Genomic DNA, 19,190 nt, shown 5'->3' with positions numbered 1-19,190 from the left:
TGCTTTCTGTCCATAATGTACTTAGTAAATGAAGAGTGTCTGAGTTCAACTTGATTTCATGAACTTATCCATGTACCTAAACTGGACTTAGATAAACCCAGATGATGGATACATGCATGTTTTGTTTACCTTGTTGAATCTCAACTTAGACAAGTTGTGTTTTCACAAAAAGAAATAGGGCTGCTAAGTAAATGGGTTGAAAAATAGCTTTGATTCCTTTGTTTTCTAACCCAGTACTTCTCAGCCAAAACAAAACTCACATTTTTGATCAATGTTAATTAAAGGCTATGGCAATTAAATACAACTATGTCAACTAGCAACAGGAGCTCAAGAAAGATATTGTGCTGCTGGCTTTCCCAAGGCTGCTTACCTGTACTATGTATTTTGCCTTCTTTTCTCTTGTAGCCATATAGTTAGGCAAATCTGTTTCTTTTCATAGGACCTGTGTTGAGGGATTAGTGCCTCCACTTGAGGGTCAAGAGCGAATTGTCAAGCCAGCTCTTACACACAGCCTCTTCCCCAATGTGTCTTCCACCATCTATTTTGGAACCCAGGATGAGAGAGGTAAGATGAATCCATTGCAAGTACTAGCATTTGGGGCCAAATATATTGATGATGGTGTAAAGATCAGAGATTGCAACAGAGTAATAAAGTGAAGGGTTGACAAGGGGATGGATACAGACTGTAGCTCTGGTCTCTCCCATTAATTAAACAAAGATGTTGAATAGAGATGTGGGAAGAGATATTTATCTCTAGATATGCTTACATACGTAGGTGGAGCTATAGATTCCTGAGAACATTGAAGCGAATGCTGCTAGGAATGCGAATTCTTTCCTGCATTTACCAAGCCCAGTAGATGGAGTCATTTTATTCTACTTCTTGATCTGTCTCAGATAGGCTGAATAAGTCACAGATTTATTTGCAGCAGTAATGGGCACATTTGTGATTTGCTATGCTAAGCCTGGGTGTTCTCATAGTTATCACAGCAGCCCATCCTAAATGTTAATTTTGTACATGCTTCTTGCTATGGCAGCAATATCTCTTTGTGTGGTCCACTTTTTAATCTTTCTCAGTCTTCTGCCTTCTGCCAGTCCCGGTAATCTAACCCCACAACAGAGAATGTAAAGGGTTTTTAAAAAATGTTTTTTTCATTTTTCATGTACCAGGCATCGTACACAATAATAAAGTGAAGCATCAGAAAATAATACAATAACACATTATGATCCAATTTAAGATGATTGTTAAAATACAGAGCCTTAAAGTAGCTTCTAAAAATTAAAACAATTTTGGGATCAATGTTTAGATAATTTTCACAAAAGCCGTTTTTTTTTTTAATTGCCTTTTTAAATTTTGGTACGCAGTCATTTGGTTCCAGAGGATTGGTGCTAGATAGGAAAAACCCCAATTGTGATATAGCTATTTTGCTACCAGAAAGAGGATAGTGCAGTCTGGTCTGAAGTTTGGGTTGATTGCCAAGCTCCAAGCAGATTTTCCAAGGCCCAGTGAATTAACACCAGCAGTATAAACTGGTATCTTTTACAAATATCCAGCTAATGTAAGAATTTGCAAGAGAAAGAGTTGTTTGTGGAAAGTTTAGGACATTGTGAATTGCATGCAGGTTGGGGAATAGAGAGCCAGGAATAGAGAGAAACTGAAAAGTCCTTTCTAAACAGATTGGCACGATCTGGCAGAAGCAGCTGTTTCTTCTCATTGCTATATATATATTTGCTTCTAAGACAGAGAACCATTAGCCTATGGATATGCAATGGAAATTTTTTGAAGAGCGTCTCCATTTTATAGTTTCAGTCTTTTTACTCCATGACAAAAGGCTATTTTCTCCAAGACATTTCCTGCTGTTTTCTTTATGGCAAATTGATTTTTTGAGAAATGGGTATTTCTTGGGTTTGACCAGCTTTTGTTTTTGGGATCTACTTCTTAGTGGAGAAGCTTCCTTGGGAACAGAGGAAGATGCTGCGATGGAAAATGAGTACAGTGACTCCAAACATTGTGAAGCAAACCATTGCCAGATCCCACTTCAAAATCAGCAGAAGTGAGTCTTATTCAAACTGGGAATGATTTGTGGGTCATTTCAATTTCATGGAATCTTTTTCCCAGGTTCCATGAATTTGCAAAATTCCATAGAGTTACTGTGGGATAGCGTTGGTTAAAAACATGTAATTTTTAAGAATGTAGATTTCAATCACATAGTGTTCTAATTGTGGCTGTTGCACAGCTCTTGTCCAGGTTTTAAGGAAGCTTTCAGTTTGTTCTGCCTAACTGTATCCCTTTGGTCAGTTTTTGTTGGAGTGTTACTGCCCCAAGATTCTGATGTTTTGTATTGAACTTCATTGCTACCACATGTTGTGGGATCAAAACAGCTAGAAAAGAGGAGATTAGATAAAAGAAGGTTCAAAAATGAAGTAAGTTTTCCATGATTTAGCAGTACATGTCATACTTGGTATATACTGACTGATTAACCAGTGCTCTGTGTGCAATAATACAGAGTTCTAATGGCCTTTTCAATGGACCATATTTAGATAAGAGTGGGATCTGTTAGAAAACAAAGATAATTGTCATGTGGCATTGGATATGTTGCTGTGTTATAATTTTGTTATAATATGAAAATGTTCTTAAATCAGGTGGAAGAGGGGAAATATTCTAAATTTATATTTCATAAATTGAAATGCTTAGAGTATTATAATTAAATTATTTGAGCATAGTATAGAAAAAGTGATATATATATATATTTTGTTCGGATAACTTTTTCATAATTACCTATAGGAAATAATGACTGGCTGGGCTGCTGGGGCCATCATATGAAATCACCTGGCTTCAGAATTGTCAAAGAACACCAGAAGGTATGTGATTTGTTCAGAGTGCACATGAATGTGTTGAACAACAAAATTCAGTGTAGAGACAGAAGATGTAATTTGTTACATCTTCTCTCTAGTCCTTCCTGTCCTGCAGAAAACATTTACATATAGCCTGTTTTTTGCTGCAGTATTTCCCACCCCTCTTCATGGGTTGTTCTTAGTGGCTGCACTTTTAAAAGAGGCCTACAAGTTTGCAAGGTGTAATAATTGGTTCACACAGTGTGCTTAACAAAGACGTTTAAGGGTCCAATGTGTTGTGTGAATCCTGTAACCCATTAAATATTGGAGAAAGTGAAGGGCAGCTTGAACAGTGAATCAGGCTTTTTTCATGTGTAACTGTTGTGGAAACCTGAACCTCAGCCACCTGTGGTTTCCAAAAGTTTCCCATTAGAACTCCAAGAAGAAAGATGGAGGTTTGAAGTAGCTGGGATGTAATTTGCTTGGTTATGAAATCGAGTACTGTATCAAAGTTAGTTAGCCCAGTACATGTGTTCCAAACACTGATTGGCTGAAATATTCAAACTATTTCTACTGCAGTCTGACTGGCCAGTAGGGAAGATACCATTGATCTAATGAACCCTTGCCAAGTACAATCTTGTAGAGGGCTCATGGGATACAGGTAAACTTTGGGTTATGACTATTTGTTCAGAAACTATTCAAAGTTAGAATAGCACTGAACAATGGGAATTTATGATTGGTCCTAGAAGATGTGACCATTGCAGTGTCCCTGCAGTCATGTAATCACCACTTGTGACCTTTCCTGCTGGCTTCCCACCAGCAAAGTCAATGGGGAAGCCGGAAGGAGATTGCAAGTGGCTTCCATTCCTGCTGCTTTTTCACCTACACTCTTTAGTGCCTGCCTGCAGTGCCCCCCCCATAGTACCTACTTACCTGCCTGCACTCCATAGTGCCTGCCTGCAGCATCCACTCCCCATGCTCTAGCTCCTTCTCGTGGTGTGTAGCCAACCGCCTGTAGCTCTCACCCACTGGCCTGCTTGTTGGACTCCCGCCTTGTCTGGCATCATGATCATATGATGTCCTTGCTTCAAGATCTGTGGAGTCCTGTGGTTACAACAGCAGCTGGGACTGCTGGAATCGCTACTGCTAAACCATGCAGTCATGTGACAGTGTGCTTTTTACCCACATTGCTTAGCAATGGAAATTCCAGTCCCAATTGCTATTGCAATCTGAGGACTGCCTGTCCTGAGCAGGGCTGGAGGAAGTGGACAGAGCTTCTGTAGCCCCTAGAATGATGGGGCTTGATCTGGTTAGGATAACCAGATGTGCATTGGCAGATTCAAAATTAATTTATTATGGTTGGATTAAGCAGCTGGCTAGGCTTAGTGTATTTTGTGGATTCAGCCATTGTGATAGATGTACCAACAATGATCTCTATCTGTAGGAGGTGCAGTTCAAAGATTTGGGCTTGTACAAATGATATTCACACAAATGTAACAGAATTTGGGGAGATGGTACCAGCCAGAGGTGACTGGGACCTTCTTACTCTGTTATTCCTCCTCATTTCCTATCTACAGTTGAACCACTTTCCTGGCTCATTCCAAATTGGTCGGAAAGACCGTCTGTGGAGAAATGTGTCCAAAATGCAACTGCGCTTTGGGAAAAAGGAGTTCAACTTTCTGCCCCAATCTTTCATCCTCCCACAAGATATCAAGCTTCTCAGGAAAGCTTGGGAAGATTGTGCGGGTCGTCAGAAGTGGATTGTGAAGCCGGTGAGGGTGCAGATATGGTCTGATTCAAATGTGGATAATAGGGCACACTCTTTCAGCTTTCTGCTTTGGTCCAACTATGTGGCTCCCTGCCTATCCCAGCATGCAAACCTCAGCTCCACGTTCTGCCTAGGTTTTGCACTTGATAGATTTATTTATGTATTCTAGTAATTGTGTTACAGTGTTGAATGTTGTTAGCGAAGGGATTAGTCCTTAAGCATGTCAAAAAGAAAGGGGAATGGTGAGCATCACAATGGAAAGAAACAGGATAGTTAAAAAATATTAAACAAGTGCTGACCTTTGAGCACTTTCTGATATGCATTGCCTGCTTTTAACACTTTCCTATCTCCATTTTTTTAAGGGTAGTTGCTTTACTTTATTTTATTGTCATTGTACATATATACACAGAATACAGATACAACAAAATTCACATAACGCCCAGAGACCAGGCCCAACACACATAACAATCCCCAAACACACACCCCAACCCAGCAAAAAAAAAATCCCGCCCCTAAACCACCCAAGCATCCACACAACAGACCAAGTAGTGCTGTCCAATAGCTCACCGATGGTGGCCCTTTAGTTCATTGTTGAGTGCAATTATAGCTCTGGGATAAAAGCTATTCAGAAGACGTGTGGTCCTAGTTTTAATTGTTCTGTATTTTCTGCCAGAAGGCAACAGTCTAAAAAGATCACAAGCAGGATGGGAAGAGTCTCTGAGAATGTTATGCAAACTTCCTCAAACAGTGAGATGCGAAGATGTCATCCAGGGCTGGTAGCTGGAGCCGGTGATAATGATTCTCTGCAGAACTTTTTTGTCCACTGCAGAGCTGCTCCCATGCCATGCAAGAATGCCTTATGTCAGGACACACTCATAATAGGACAGAAGTAGATGCTGAGATACATTTATTTTCCTTCGCATTCTCAGGAAGTACAGCCTCTTCTGTGCCTTCTTCACAAGCATGTTATAGGCATTCATGGTCTATGAGAGATCCTCCGAGATATAACTGCCCAGAAATTTAAAAATACCAACCCTCTCACCCTCCTCGCCATTTATGTACAATGGTAAATGTACATCTCTCTTCCTCCTGAAGTCAAGTTCTTTAGTTTTTAGTTGATCCCTTGTTCTCCGTTTTCTAAACATTTGATATTCTCAAAGTTATGCATTTGCACTAAATAGGTTAGATAGTGTACTTTAACTGCAGCCACATAGGGTTTTAAATTATACAGGCTACCTAGCTAATTATCCATTGATCCCCAAAAGTTTCCCAAAGCTGTTGTACTGCATTATGGGACAATGTAACATCTATTCCTGCAGCCATTTACATTGTTTTTCTATTGCATCTGCTTTCATCACTGAAACAAACCAAACCATTTCAAAAAATACTGTTAAGTTATTTGAAGACTGTACTAGGAATTTATTTAGGACCAGCAGTATAAACATAAGGGTACTTGCATGTGGCAGCATGTAACGGACCTTGGCTGGTCTCAGACACCCTAAGCAAGTTTAAGTTTAATTAGTCCATAGATAGAAAACCACCAGGAAATCCCAAAGCAGTAGACTACACTGAGAAGTTGAAAAAAACTTTCTGGAAGTAAGTAGCAGCCATTTCTACGTTGTTGCTAAAAATCATGAACATGTCTGGGTAGTCAGTAAGAGTTAGGTCTAATTTGAGGGAGACGTGACTTTTATTTTGTGATACTATCATTAGATTTCCAGATTTTTTCCCTGATGTTTCAGTTTTGAACTGCAGCATAACAGTGCATGGTTATGTACTTCTCTCTCTCTGTCTCTTAGCCAGCTTCTGCTAGAGGCATTGGAATACAGGTCATCCATAATGGAGCCATTGCCCAAGCGTAGACCATTGCTAGTGCAAAGGTAAGCCAAATTTTCCTTACAACCTCTGGTGAATGAGGTAATAGGCTACATCAAGGAGATGCATAATATAAGACGCACCTTTCCTCCCCCAAAAAGAGGGTGAAAATTTGGGTGCATCTTATACACTGAATGTAGCTCCACCCCCACCAGAGGCCAAAAACGCGAGGCATGGAGGCAGCGATGGTTTGTGGCAATCCCTGCAGCCTGGAACAGCTGATTGGGGGTATTCCGGCAGTCTGATCCACTTGCCAATCAATTGTGCTGAATCAGGTTGCAATAAGTGCTGAAACTGATCTGGCTGGTCAGAGTTTGCAGCAGCAATCACATTCAGAAAGCATACACAAGTAACTGATTCAGCAGGATTCAACATAATAATAATAATATACAATACATTACCAAAAGCAGTTTTCCAAGGTAGCAGTAAATGCAAGCAAAAAACAAGCAGTTTCACTTTCAGTTCTCTGCTAAGCCAGGCTCCTTTCTGTCTCCTTGTTGCTTACACAGCAAATTTCAGAGTGCAAATAGCCCTCATTGGCTGACTTAGTTGCTATGCTTATTCATTGGCTGACCTTGTTACCATGTGTCAGCTGAATACCATGGATGCTGGTGGGCAGAGGCAGAATCTTTCTTCTTATTTTCCTCCCCCAAAACCAAGGTGTGTCTTATACTCCGGAACGTTTTATACTACGAAAATATGGTACTATATGTAAACATGTTTCCTGCAACTGTGAAAACCATATTGTTCTGTGAAGATGGTTTGTTTTGCCTTCAATGAAAAAGCAAAGCACTGATGGAATGGCTATTGTTAGTGCATTAAAGTGTTGTCTGAAATTAGCTTGGAGATTATGTTTTCTGTGATGTGGAATGGTATTTTCTGAAAATTTAACGAGGGCTGTCTCAGGAGAGAAGCCAACTTTCAGTTCTGTCAGTGATGGGTAAAGAATGAAGTATAGTGACAGTTCTAAGGCTTGTTCTTCTGGAATTGAGCTTCCTTGTAGCTCACTGTCTCTTCCTCTTTTCTAGATACATACATAAGCCTTACCTCATTGGTGGAAGTAAGTTTGACCTAAGGATTTATGTTTACGTGACCTCCTATGATCCCCTACGTGTTTACTTGTTCAAAGATGGACTTGTTCGTTTTGCCAGCTGCAAGTAAGTTCTTGTAAAAGGATTGCTTGTGAAAGGATTGCAAAAAACATAAGTAAGATGGCCAGGATTGCAATATGCTGGAACATGATCTGAAATTACATTTCTCAGTTCATTAATTGCAGATTAACATATATTCTTAATTAAAATAGCCACCTGTTATTCCGAGCATGTGGCATTCTGTAGCCATATCTTGATTTAAGCCAAATATGGGAAGTTTGTGGTTCTCTATATATTGCTTAACTACTAATAAAGCCAGTTAGCATGAGCAATGGTAAGGATGCTGATAGTTCTAGTTCAGGATGACCACCATTTCCCACAGTTCTTCATATAAACAATGAGCATTAAATACCCATTACAGATAGTCCTTGACTTAAGGCGATAATGGAGCCCACCCTTTATGGTCATGAGTTGTGACCGTTAAGCAAGGAGCCCATTGATCACCTTGCTTAATACCTCCATCCCTTCTCTTCTTCTTTTTTAAATAAAACTTTTTTTATTTTTAATTTTTAAAACAAACACAACACATCTTCTTTACATACTGTAGAAAGTGTATCAGTTAGTTACAAAAAGACTTTTGTGCATCTCTTTCCACAGTCAACAAACATAATTCATATTAACTCAAGTATTTTAACTCAGATATTTAAACATATTACCATCATCATCCCTCCATTTTCATTTGACTATAATTGTTTAAATGTCCTTCATCATAAAATATACCAAGATTTAATACATAACCACATAGTGGCATTTCATTTACTATTTCTAAAATCCTCCATTAATACTGAATCCTTATGTCCTATTCTAGCTAAACATCCATAATATTTAATAACAAAATGTTCTAATCCTCCTTTCCAAATCACTGTTTACAATTTACATACAGTTTCCTTATGTTGCACCCATACCTCCTTTATTTAACTATATCCTATATCATAACATTTCCCCTAATAATCAAGACTTTAACTGTATCTTAGGGTTTTTTTTAATTAACCTTTATATGTAATCCAAAAGGATTTCTAATCTTCCTTTCATGGGTACCATTCAATATTCATATCCAATTATTACTTATCATAACACTACACATTGTATACATTAGTAAACATTATCAATTATTTATTTAACTATATCTATTGTCACTAAGTTCACTAAGTTTAATTAGTTTTAAATTGTGCTCTTCCATCTATCAACCTGTATCTTTCCAGTAGCAAAACAATTTCATATCTTCTGCCATTTGTGGTGTCAGTCCTCTATCATCTCCTTAATCAACTTGTATGGACTCCTCTTAGCAACTCCTGTCTTATAAAATCTCTCATGTAATTTTCGATGCCCTTCTTCTGTGTCCTTAATCAGCTTATCTTGATTGTCAGTAGTGTATCAATGATATTGCTAATAAAATTCTCTCTTTAAATCTATAAATTCTTTTATTTTTTTTCTTCTTCTATATCTTGCCATCTGGGATAGATTTCCCCTCCATTGTAGTTCCTCTTTCAGTATTCCACTCTTCCATTTTCAGAAACAAACAATCACCATAAATATCAGCAAATTTAATTTCTTTATATTCATTTTCCTCTTCAATGTTTATGGTTTTAACCACCACTTTTTGCACTTGATAAACCTCCTCAACTTCTTCATCATATTTTGCTGTTAGATGCTCTAAGTCTTCCAGCTTCTTCTCTATCCTCATATGTAATTGATAATTTCTGTATTTCTGAGAATATCTTTTGCAGACTTAAAGTTTATTTCTGTTGTTGAAATTGTGCCATTATCTCCAGGTAACAAACACTGCTGCTCTAGCTTGGAAGGTTAATAAAATTAAGCACAGATTCACAATAACTTTTATTTTCACTTTCTCTGGGTAAAGATATACTTCAAAGAGACATCTGTATGCTTTTTCTTCTTATCACTCTCTATAAACAAGAGCAAGATCTGGACTGCCAAGCCAGGATAATCAGTGAGAAAAACAAGAGTGTTTCATTTCCAATACATAAACCTTCCAGCCTCCAAGTAGCAGTGATTTTGTTGCAATTTTCTTTGTTTCTTTTTGTATCTTTTTTGTATTTTAAGTTTAAAAAAGTTCGATTCTTGAATGTTAGAAGAACACCCACAGTAATGAAAGAGGAGAATTTTAGTCCATAGGTTACAAAGAATAATAAAGGAAAAAAATAAAAGAAGAAAACTTAATCCATTCGTTTAAAAAGGCTTGCATAAATTCCATCCATGAAGATAGCATTAAAAAATAAGATAACCCACTGTCCAAAACCATTCCAAATTTAATTCCGTCGCTTATTTTCTTCTGTTCCCCAATTTAAATTAATTTAAGTTTTTTATAGGCAGTCTCTTTTTAAAACGGTAAAAATTCCTCACCAGCTGGAAACACTTTCTCTTTCCGTATCCTCCGTTTTGGAGCCGCCCCGACTTAATCAGCCTTGGCTGGATTTTTTGTCGTCGGCTTGAAGAACTTCTCTTGCATAGATCAGGGACTTTGCGATGTCCCTGAGATCAGCAAGACATATTCTTCCTGTTCACTGTCTCTGCGGGACGGTTTAGGGTCCGATAGGACCACCCAGCAGCAAAAGTATCGGCTGCAGTCTCGGAGCATCGAGACCACATGTCCGTATCGTCGTGACTTTGGATCCTCCTCCCCTATCCCTGCTCTTCTTGATGTGGTTAAGTGGAGCATGGGGTCCCTCAGAGGTGGCAGAGGCCCTAGGAGGCCTAGTTCAGGCTCAGGCCTTCCTTGTATTTTCCAATGTCTTCCCCACTCCTTGAGGCACACTGTGCTCCTCTGCCTGTCCCTCAGGCATCCCTAAGGCCTTAGGCCTACTTCTCAACCCCCCGCCCCCCAATATCCCACAGCAAGGAAGTAGCTGCAATGAGATCATGGTAGGAAGGAAAGCAGGCCTCCTGCCCCTTGGCAGCCCTGCAGGCTTTATGGCTCAATTCTAGAAGCAGGTGCCATTTCAGAGCAACTGCAGTCAATTTCAGGGGGAAAGCCACTCAGCCTCCACTGTGTAGGAAAGCTGCACAATCCAGCAGCTGCTTCCAGAAGGAAATCAACAATAAACAGTAAATGAATGATCAGTGACAAGGGTTGGTGGCATGATGGAGGTATGATCCAGTGGGGTGGGAAGCAGGCCTGTGGGGAGAGAAAGGTGGGGGAGTCCTGCAGTATCCCTGTGGTCGGTTGTAAGAAAGAGTGGCTTGCCAAAACACCCAGTTTTGTTTACATGACCCTAGGGGCATTGCAGCAGTTGTAACTTCAAAACTGAGTCATGTGAAGATTTCGGGAGGTTCATTGTAAAGTGGGTGTTGCTAAGTCATTGCTTGTAAGTTGAAGTCTCCATGTAACTTGTTCTACTGCGTCGCTATGGCTGTAGGCAATCTTTTTCTTAGTAGTCAGTCCTGACACTAAATCAGTATTTTAAACCAGTTCCTTTACCTTTTATTTTGCTCACTGCAGGTACTCTTCTTCCATGAAAAGTCTCAACAACAAGTACATGCACTTAACGAATTATAGCATCAACAAGAAAAACATAGAATACAAGTCTAATGCAGATGAAACTGCATGCCAGGGCCATAAGTGGTGAGTGTCAGGAGACACGAAGGAGAAGTATGGTACGGGGCATTCTGTTGTTTGAGGCCTCTGAGCACCAGCTGCTGCTTCATCTCAATAATATTGAGTGATCTTTTTGTTGATAGGCAAGAGGTAAACTCTTTCATTTCAGTAGAGTGTGGCTATTGCCTTTTTTCCCCATTAACAAGGGAAATCTAAGGTAATGATTTCATTGGGTGTAATGTTTATTTGTTTACATGCTGTGCTCTATCTATACAGGGCACTGAAGGCACTTTGGAACTATTTGACCCAGAAAGGAGTTGATAGTGAAGCTATTTGGGAGAAGATAAAAGATATTGTTGTCAAAACCATCATCGCGTAAGTCATGAGATGTTCTTCTCCCTCCTTTGTGTCTCTTCCCCCCCACCCCCCAGCCTTTCAGTTAAATAGTTGTCTGTTGAGGCTGGCTTATGAGCCCATGAATCTGTTGACATAATTCATCTTATCTTCAGGACTCAAACGATCACACTGTACTTTTACTTTATTGAAGTTAACTGATATTGTCTCATCAGAATCTTAGTAGTGCGAATTAAGAGGAGATCCATGAAAATCCCTTCAATGAGATCATCATGTTACCCATAAGAAAAAGACACTTTGGTTTTAGGAGTCACTTGTTCAATATACATGGATAAGTGATTCATAATAAAACAAGTTTTGAAAAATGGCCTCCCTGCAGGCTGATTTTTCTTCCTTGATTAACAGAGCATCTATTTTACATTTCAGGTCAGAGCCCTACATAATCAACCTTGTGAAGATGTATGTGCGGCGTCCTTATTGCTGCCATGAGCTGTTTGGGTTTGATGTTATGCTGGATGAGAACCTTAAGCCATGGATCCTGGAAGTCAACATTTCCCCTAGGTAAACTGTGCTTCATGCACTATTCAGTACAGGTTATTTTGGGACGTATTTAAATTCAATTTCAATTGCAATGTGGATTCTATCCATAGTCTCCAGTCTGTTCCCTAAATGTTTGCTGATTTATTTTCATTGTGAAGTCTTTGTAGTGTTAAGAGATTGTTTATTGCTCCAACTTTTTAATGAGAGGGAATTAAGTGAAAGGAGAGATTAAGGAGCACTGTAGGGGAGAGTAAGATAGTGACTGGTTATGGTGTAACTTTTCTGAAACAATATTACTGTGCAATTTTGAATTGATTATCCCTTTGCCATTTTTCCCTCACTTTGATTTGAGCTTGTAATTTGCATGGACAGCTATCCTGAATGTGAAAGTCAAAAGAAAGAAGATGAGCCTATTAAACAAATTTCCAAAAACATACCTATATTTTTCTGGCAGCCTTCATTCAAATTCTCCTCTTGATGTGAGCATCAAAGGTCAAATGGTCCGGGATGCCCTTAACTTGGCTGGCTTTCAGTTGCCTAATGCAGAAGATGTGGCTTCACCTACCGGAAGTGCCAGCAGCTCCACAACCAGGTCAGATTGAAAGTTCAGAAAGAAAAAGCAGAGATGGAAATAAAGCACTTCTTTCAGAGTGGGATGTTTGATTCAGCCCGGCACTGCTAATCTAGCTATGTATATTTTGCTGTCATATTAGTCATGTGTACTTCAATATACTTAGAGCCTTAGAAAAACATTTCTAGGAAGGATTTGAAAACATCAGATATTTCTGAAGTCTTCTGAAAGCTATAAGTAAGGGGTACTATCTGTAGGCAATCATTGTTGTTTTAGGCTTCTTTTGCCTTTACTCCTTCTTACCTTTAAGGCTCAAGTACTGAAGTAGGAAGAAGAGACCCTGGATGAAGTCTGTTTTTACCCATGGAAGCTTAATTGTTGATTTGGGACCAATTGGTTTTTCTTACAGTTATCTTTCTGAAATTGCAGTTAAGGAGAAAATTTAACCCCACATAATAGTTGTTATAGGGAAAAATTGAAGGAGGAACCATTGAGTATGCTGTATTTTGCTTCTGAAGGAAAGGAAGGATATAAATCCAACCAATAATAAATATATGTAAATAGCTTTTTTAAGACAATATTTCATGTATCTGATTAAATGGCCTGTGATCTGTAAACATTTAAGCAATAATAGGTTTGCCACTCTTTAAGATAGTGTATGAGTTGGATGCTGGGTAAGAATGATCACTTTTACCAAATTCCTAGGATGGTGAGCCTTCAGTGTGGTTGTCTATAGACCTAATTTTAGCAAAAGAATTATTAACCAAATACCAATTTTATAACTGATAAAAAGTAAACAGTTTTTCCTGGATGAATCCTCTAAACCTATGTGTCATTCACTGACAGCAGAAATAGGGGTGATGCAACATTTCATTAAAAAATATCCACCCCATTTTAACTAGCACTACTTGTGATGCGCATAACAATTTTTCAAATTCCATTTTGTGATAGCACAAAAGAAATACCATATCTTTATTATGGAGCTCTTATGAGCTAATTTAGTTAATAATTTACAGGGTTAAAGATAAAAAGAATCAGGAGAATTGTATGTTCCTGTGGTACATTAAAAAGTATTAAGTTTAATAAATTTTGTGTTTGGGTAAAAATAATACAGTGATTGAATTCTCCAGAGAATGGACTGATCAAGTGTTTTTAAAAACAGATTGGATTTCAAGCAAAGTTGTATTATCCATATTTGATTATGAATTATGGAAGTATTTATATATTTCTGGTTCAATCTCTTAAGCCAAAAGATTTGCCCACCCCAACTTGGGGCATTTTGTTTCAACACTGTAATGTTAAGCATTCTTTGGAAGCTTTGCCTGATTTTCATTCATGTTTTATCTGTAAGGCTTTTTTTTGGGCTATCATTGAAATAAACAATTTTTGCTCTAGGTAACTGAAGGGTATTAACCAATTTCTGGCCTGATTGGTTAGTTCCCTTGATTAATAATTTTAACTCTTGGGTTGTCTAGCTTGAACACTGTAATGAAGGAAAAAAGCAAGCCACCTGTGGAGTTGCTGACTGCTGAGAAAGCAAAAAAAGCCTATTACCTGACCCAGAAACTACCAGAGCAGGTAGGTGCATGTGGTGGCACCGTATTTCCTGACTTCAGTCCTTGTGGCAAGGTCTTCAGAAGGCTTGCAATACTGTTTTTCTTTGGTTTGGGGATTGTTTGAAATTCAACCAGCTGTTTGGGCCACTAGCATTTTCCACTTGGAAAACCAGAAATGTGCAATTTTTCCACCTCAGACTGGCTGCTTTTGAAATGCAGTATAAGCCATGCTTCTAGAATTTTGCTTCAGTCTTAGTACAAAATGTGACTGGTGTGAATGGTATTGTTTCAAGCGTTTTACCTGTTCCAAGCGATGTCTTTGGATTGTTGATGGGCTGTTTTGGGGTTGTTATTTTTTTCCCCCAAACTTTCTCTAGTCCAATCAGTACAGAGGCAGGGATCAGTCGTGTCCCTGCTACTGTTGGTTCAGATTGCATAGAATGATGTGAGAGTTCAGATTGCATGGAGAGATTTTGAGAGGAAACTGTCAGTGATACACACAGACAGATTAAAACTGCTTGCGTCTGCCATCCTGACTGGCAAATTTCTTTGGTTTAAAAAGAAAATGGTTAGCAATGAGGAAGTTAAAAGTTCATATGAGTGAATGGGATGCAGTTAGAATCTATGTGGATTGGTTGTGTGTGGTACTTAATTTTGAAAGCAGAGGTACAAGAGCGTACTTGCTTACACTACTCCTATGGTTCATAGACAAATGTTATGGATAATTCTGTTATGATTGTATAAATGCAAAGATTCCTAGTACGATGTTAATTTGCTTGGTTTGAATACTTGGTACATATCCTTTTGCATACTCTTGTGTCCTAATAATGTTCTACTTCAGGTATTGTTTAAAAATCTACTGTAGAATTTAAGCTGATTTGCTGAGCTTTGCTATATGTACTCTTGGAGCATGAGTTTTGTTTGCTGTAATATTAATGTTGGGAGGGGTGGCTCAATGGTTAAAGACGCTGAGCTTGTCAGCTGGTGAGCTGGCAGCCAGGGTTTGAGAGCCAAGTGCCATGCGACGGGTGAGCTCTTGTTACTTGCTCCAACTCCTGCCCACCTAGTATTTCAAAAGCATGCAAAAGTGAATAGGTAATGCAGAAAAGTTGATGTAATGCCTTTTGATTCTTGGCCCCAGGAATTCTGCTCCACAATCCTGGAGGTCCTGACTCCAGATGATGTCCGTGTCCTGATAGAGACAGAGGATGAGTACACTCGACGTGGGCAATTTGAGCGAGTCTTCCCCTCACGGTTCTCCATGCACTATCTACGGTTCTTTGAGCAGCCGCGATACTACAACATCCTTACTACACAGTGGGAACTGAAATATTTCTTGAACAAATCCAAAGGTAAAAACAAATCCCACAGTTTTCTTTTCTTTTCTAGGACAGGAGCTGCTAGTCAGTAACATAGACCAGTGATGGCAAATCTTTTTGGCACCAAATGCCGAAAAGGGAACACATGTGCATGCACACTCATCTGGGATGCAACCTGGAAGATGAGCTGCCGAGGGGTCATATGTGCGCTGGAAAATGAATTTCTGGTTTCTGGCGCATGCATGCATGCCGTCCAGCTATTCTTCCCGTTATAGGCACACATGCATGATAGCTGGCCGGCATGCTTACGCACACCGGAAAATGGAAGACCTGCTCTTCCTGTTTCCAGCACTGCTGCATGCACGAAGGTCAGCTGTTCATCATGCATGCATGCACTGCAGAAACCCAGAAGAGGAACAGGGGATGCCGTGCGTGCCAGCCAACCTGGCTTCTGGCACGTGTGTCATAGGTTCGCCATCACAGACTTCCTTTCTTTAGATGGGATAGATGTGTAGTTGTATAACCCGGAGCTTTGGGACATTCCTGAAACCATTGCAATTATCGCCATTATGGACTGCCAGCAAAGGTTACAGGCGTTGCTGGCTGTGTTAATGTTGTCCTCTTGCATCTAGCCAGCCATAAACCTTTTCAGCTAGGATTTGTCTACCCCATCACCAAGTTTTTTAAGTCTCTGCCCCACTTTCATGGGCAACCTTCAAGTCTGTTCTCTAAAACTTTTTCCCTTTGAATCATTTCCCTTGGGTATGGCTAGTTTACAATACAGACTAAAAGGCTTGCTTTCTCTCTCTCCCTCTCCCTCCCTCCCTCCCTCCCTCCCTCTCTCTCTTCTGCCTATCTCAAATGAAAATGATTTGGGGTGCTGTACAGCACAATTCCATTATCAAAGGAAAAGCATATACTTGTAGCTTAATTTTAATTTTTTGCTCTAAATAGAAAGGTCTGCCACCTCTACACACTTTTCTTCAGTATGAACAGAATGTGATCAATAAAACTGCTTGCACTTACTCTTCCTCAGGAGCTTGCATTCATTTCTTTTTGGCTCTTCTTTTTGCAGGACTGGATCTGCTCAGAAATTGGTGTCACAAAGGTTTTCACAATGGAACAGTAACAGATTCTACAGTGTTGGTAAGAATGCGTCTCTCCTTCCCTGTACACTATATTTTACTTTTTCATGAGAAAATACTGCTGTTTTTTTTGCTTGTACTTACGGAATCTATTTGTGATGCCTTTGCTTAATTAAAATACTAGCCCCCAACTATTTTCTTTGATCCAGTAATTTTTGGAGGTTCCTTACCTTTCTGGGAGAGGGAAAGAAAAACCTTATCTCAGCAGACTTGTCATCTGACTAGATTCCCTTTCCTGTGCTGTTTCTCTTAACTACAGTGGACACTGCCAAGACCTCACCTGTATTTGAAGAATGAACTTATAAATGCCTTGAGCAAAGTGGACCCAGGCAGAAACAGGTGAAATATTCACATACTGTATTTTGAATCTGTTTCGTGTTGGTGGGTTAGGCTGTGTTTGTCTACAGGTACTCTTTGACTTACAACCACAATAGAGCCTAAAATGCCTGCTGCTGAGCAAGGGAGTTGTTAAGGGAGTTTTGCCCCATTTTACAACCTTTCTTACCACAGTTGTTAAGTGTATCACTGCAATTGTTAAGGTAGTAACACTCTTGTTAAGTTAATCCAGCTTCCCCATTGATTTTGCTTGTCAGATCATAAAAGGTGATCACATAACCCTGGGACACTGCAATCATCATAAATATGAGTCAGTTGCCAAGCAATCAAATGTTGATCACATGACCATGGGGATGCTGCAACGATCATAAGGGTGAAAAATGGCCAATGTTTTCCAGTGCCATTGTAACTTTAAATGGTCATTAAATGAACTGTTGTAAGTTGAGGACTACCTGACTGAAATGAGCACCAAAACTTGAATTTGGCTTAGCTGCATGTGATGTAGGGAGGACTGCTTCTTTTAATTGATTTTTAATTTGGGGGGTGGAGGGGCTGTTAGAATGATCTCACACATGCACACATTTTACTTTATTTAATATATTATGTATAAACCCCTTGAAAAAATATATTCAAGAGCAGAATGATACTTAATATAATGCTCATCTTGACCGTTTAGATCTTACTAGCCCAGATGAGGTGTAATGCTAAATCAGATTTTAATGCTACATGAACGATCATTATTTAGCCTTGGGCTTGTAGTACTGTTCCCCTCTCTTCCCCATCAGGGCCTGCTAAACGTAGAGAGATGAAGTATCTATTTAAAGCTAACATAGTTTCTACTAAAGGACAACTTAAGATAACTATAATTACCAACGGATAAAGTTAAGCTTCCAATTTTTTCTGGAGAGATGCCCGAGGAGGAGGGGAAGGGAGGATAATTCTTTATGTGATGATGTAGAATTGCATTTTAGCATTCATTTTTCATGAAGCCATTTTCTCCATTTTTGTTGCTGTTACTTGAATGTATTTGAAGTAATGGAATGGGGAGGGGGGGGCACAGTAATGAACTAATCCATCCCAAATACTTCATTCCCTTCAAATTCAAGGATAGCACAAAGTAAAGAGAAAGAGGGCGAGTCCATCATTTTGACAGAGTAGCATGCTTTGGAAACTATTTGCACAGTTTATTTTGTTGAAGAGGAATGAGTTTTTTCTCAGGGCATGTTTTCTTTTCCACAGCAAAGGCCCACGAGATGGAGAGGAGCCAGTCCGAAACCCTGAGCCGAGTTCTTGCACTCAAAGCTTACCTCAGATTAAGTACACAGTTGCAACTCTCAAGAAGTCTACCATATCTAATGCCCTGGGCAACTCAAACGGGATAAAGTGAGGTGGGACTGAGCAACAGGCCAACCTCCCCTCCTTTACAGTGTCAGGAGGGTGGGGTGCATGTGACCTACCTCAGCAGAAGCTAGGAGAGCCAGTATTGGAAACATGGAGAGGACCTCACCTAAGGGTGCACCTGCAGAAATATATATATTTTTTTTTTTGGAAATGAAATTGGGACGAAGAGGAAACACTTTACTTGATCAAAAGGGACAAAATATTCTGTTTATAGTTTTTTATGACAAAGTAAGTTTCTAAACATAGAAGCTTGAAAAAACTATTTAATTTCTTGTATTTTCTTGTCGTTGGCATGTTCCTTATTACTTGAGCCACAAGTGCCTCTCACTGTTAAATGTTACCATGTCAGTTTAGACTGGATACCACTTGCCTTTGTTTCAACATATCCAATGCCTTGCTACTGTGGGGCAAGGGTTGGCATGCATGTAAGGAGTCTCTAGCCCCCTGCAATTAAGATTAAAGCAAATTCCTGGTTAGTCAGACACTGCAGAAAACCATCTTCAACATGTCTTCTGGAACACTAGTAATGCAGACAAATGATAGACTCCTTGGTACAAAATCTAGAGTTGGATGTGAGATCTCTTTAACTTGATGATCTTTGTATTTCAGTATATATTCACAATGGGCGCATTAGCCAAGCAGTTAAGATGCTGGGCTCGGGTTAAGAAGCTCACTCTGTCACATTGTACTTAGATCTCAGAAGGTTGGCAGTTCGAGACCTAAGTACTACGTGACAGAGTGAGCTTCCATTCATTGTCCCAACTCCTGCCCACTGAGCAGTTTGAAA

The 19,190-nt window shown here is 39.4% G+C and overlaps 1 protein-coding gene across 1 annotated transcript in view; it reads left to right on the top strand.

Moving 5' to 3' along the window:
* TTLL4 (tubulin tyrosine ligase like 4) overlaps positions 1–18,670 on the top strand; it is a 31,467-nt gene extending 12,797 nt beyond the window's left edge. Inside the window, 16 exon segments of the mRNA XM_032217646.1 lie at positions 440–564; positions 1,940–2,050; positions 2,782–2,858; positions 4,409–4,603; positions 6,399–6,439; positions 6,441–6,479; positions 7,503–7,631; positions 11,086–11,208; positions 11,458–11,556; positions 11,962–12,096; positions 12,530–12,667; positions 14,122–14,224; positions 15,344–15,554; positions 16,597–16,667; positions 16,926–17,005; positions 18,242–18,670. Of these exon segments, the coding sequence (XP_032073537.1) occupies positions 440–564; positions 1,940–2,050; positions 2,782–2,858; positions 4,409–4,603; positions 6,399–6,439; positions 6,441–6,479; positions 7,503–7,631; positions 11,086–11,208; positions 11,458–11,556; positions 11,962–12,096; positions 12,530–12,667; positions 14,122–14,224; positions 15,344–15,554; positions 16,597–16,667; positions 16,926–17,005; positions 18,242–18,389 (1,825 nt within the window). The 3' untranslated portion in view covers positions 18,390–18,670.
* The last annotated feature ends 520 nt before the right edge of the window (positions 18,671–19,190 follow it).

The sequence above is a fragment of the Thamnophis elegans genome, chromosome 1, assembly GCF_009769535.1.
Source record: "Thamnophis elegans isolate rThaEle1 chromosome 1, rThaEle1.pri, whole genome shotgun sequence".
In the NCBI taxonomy this organism is placed as follows: Eukaryota; Metazoa; Chordata; class Lepidosauria; order Squamata; family Colubridae; genus Thamnophis; species Thamnophis elegans.
Note: the sequence above shows the minus strand (reverse complement) of the source record. Positions and strands in the feature narration are given on the sequence as shown.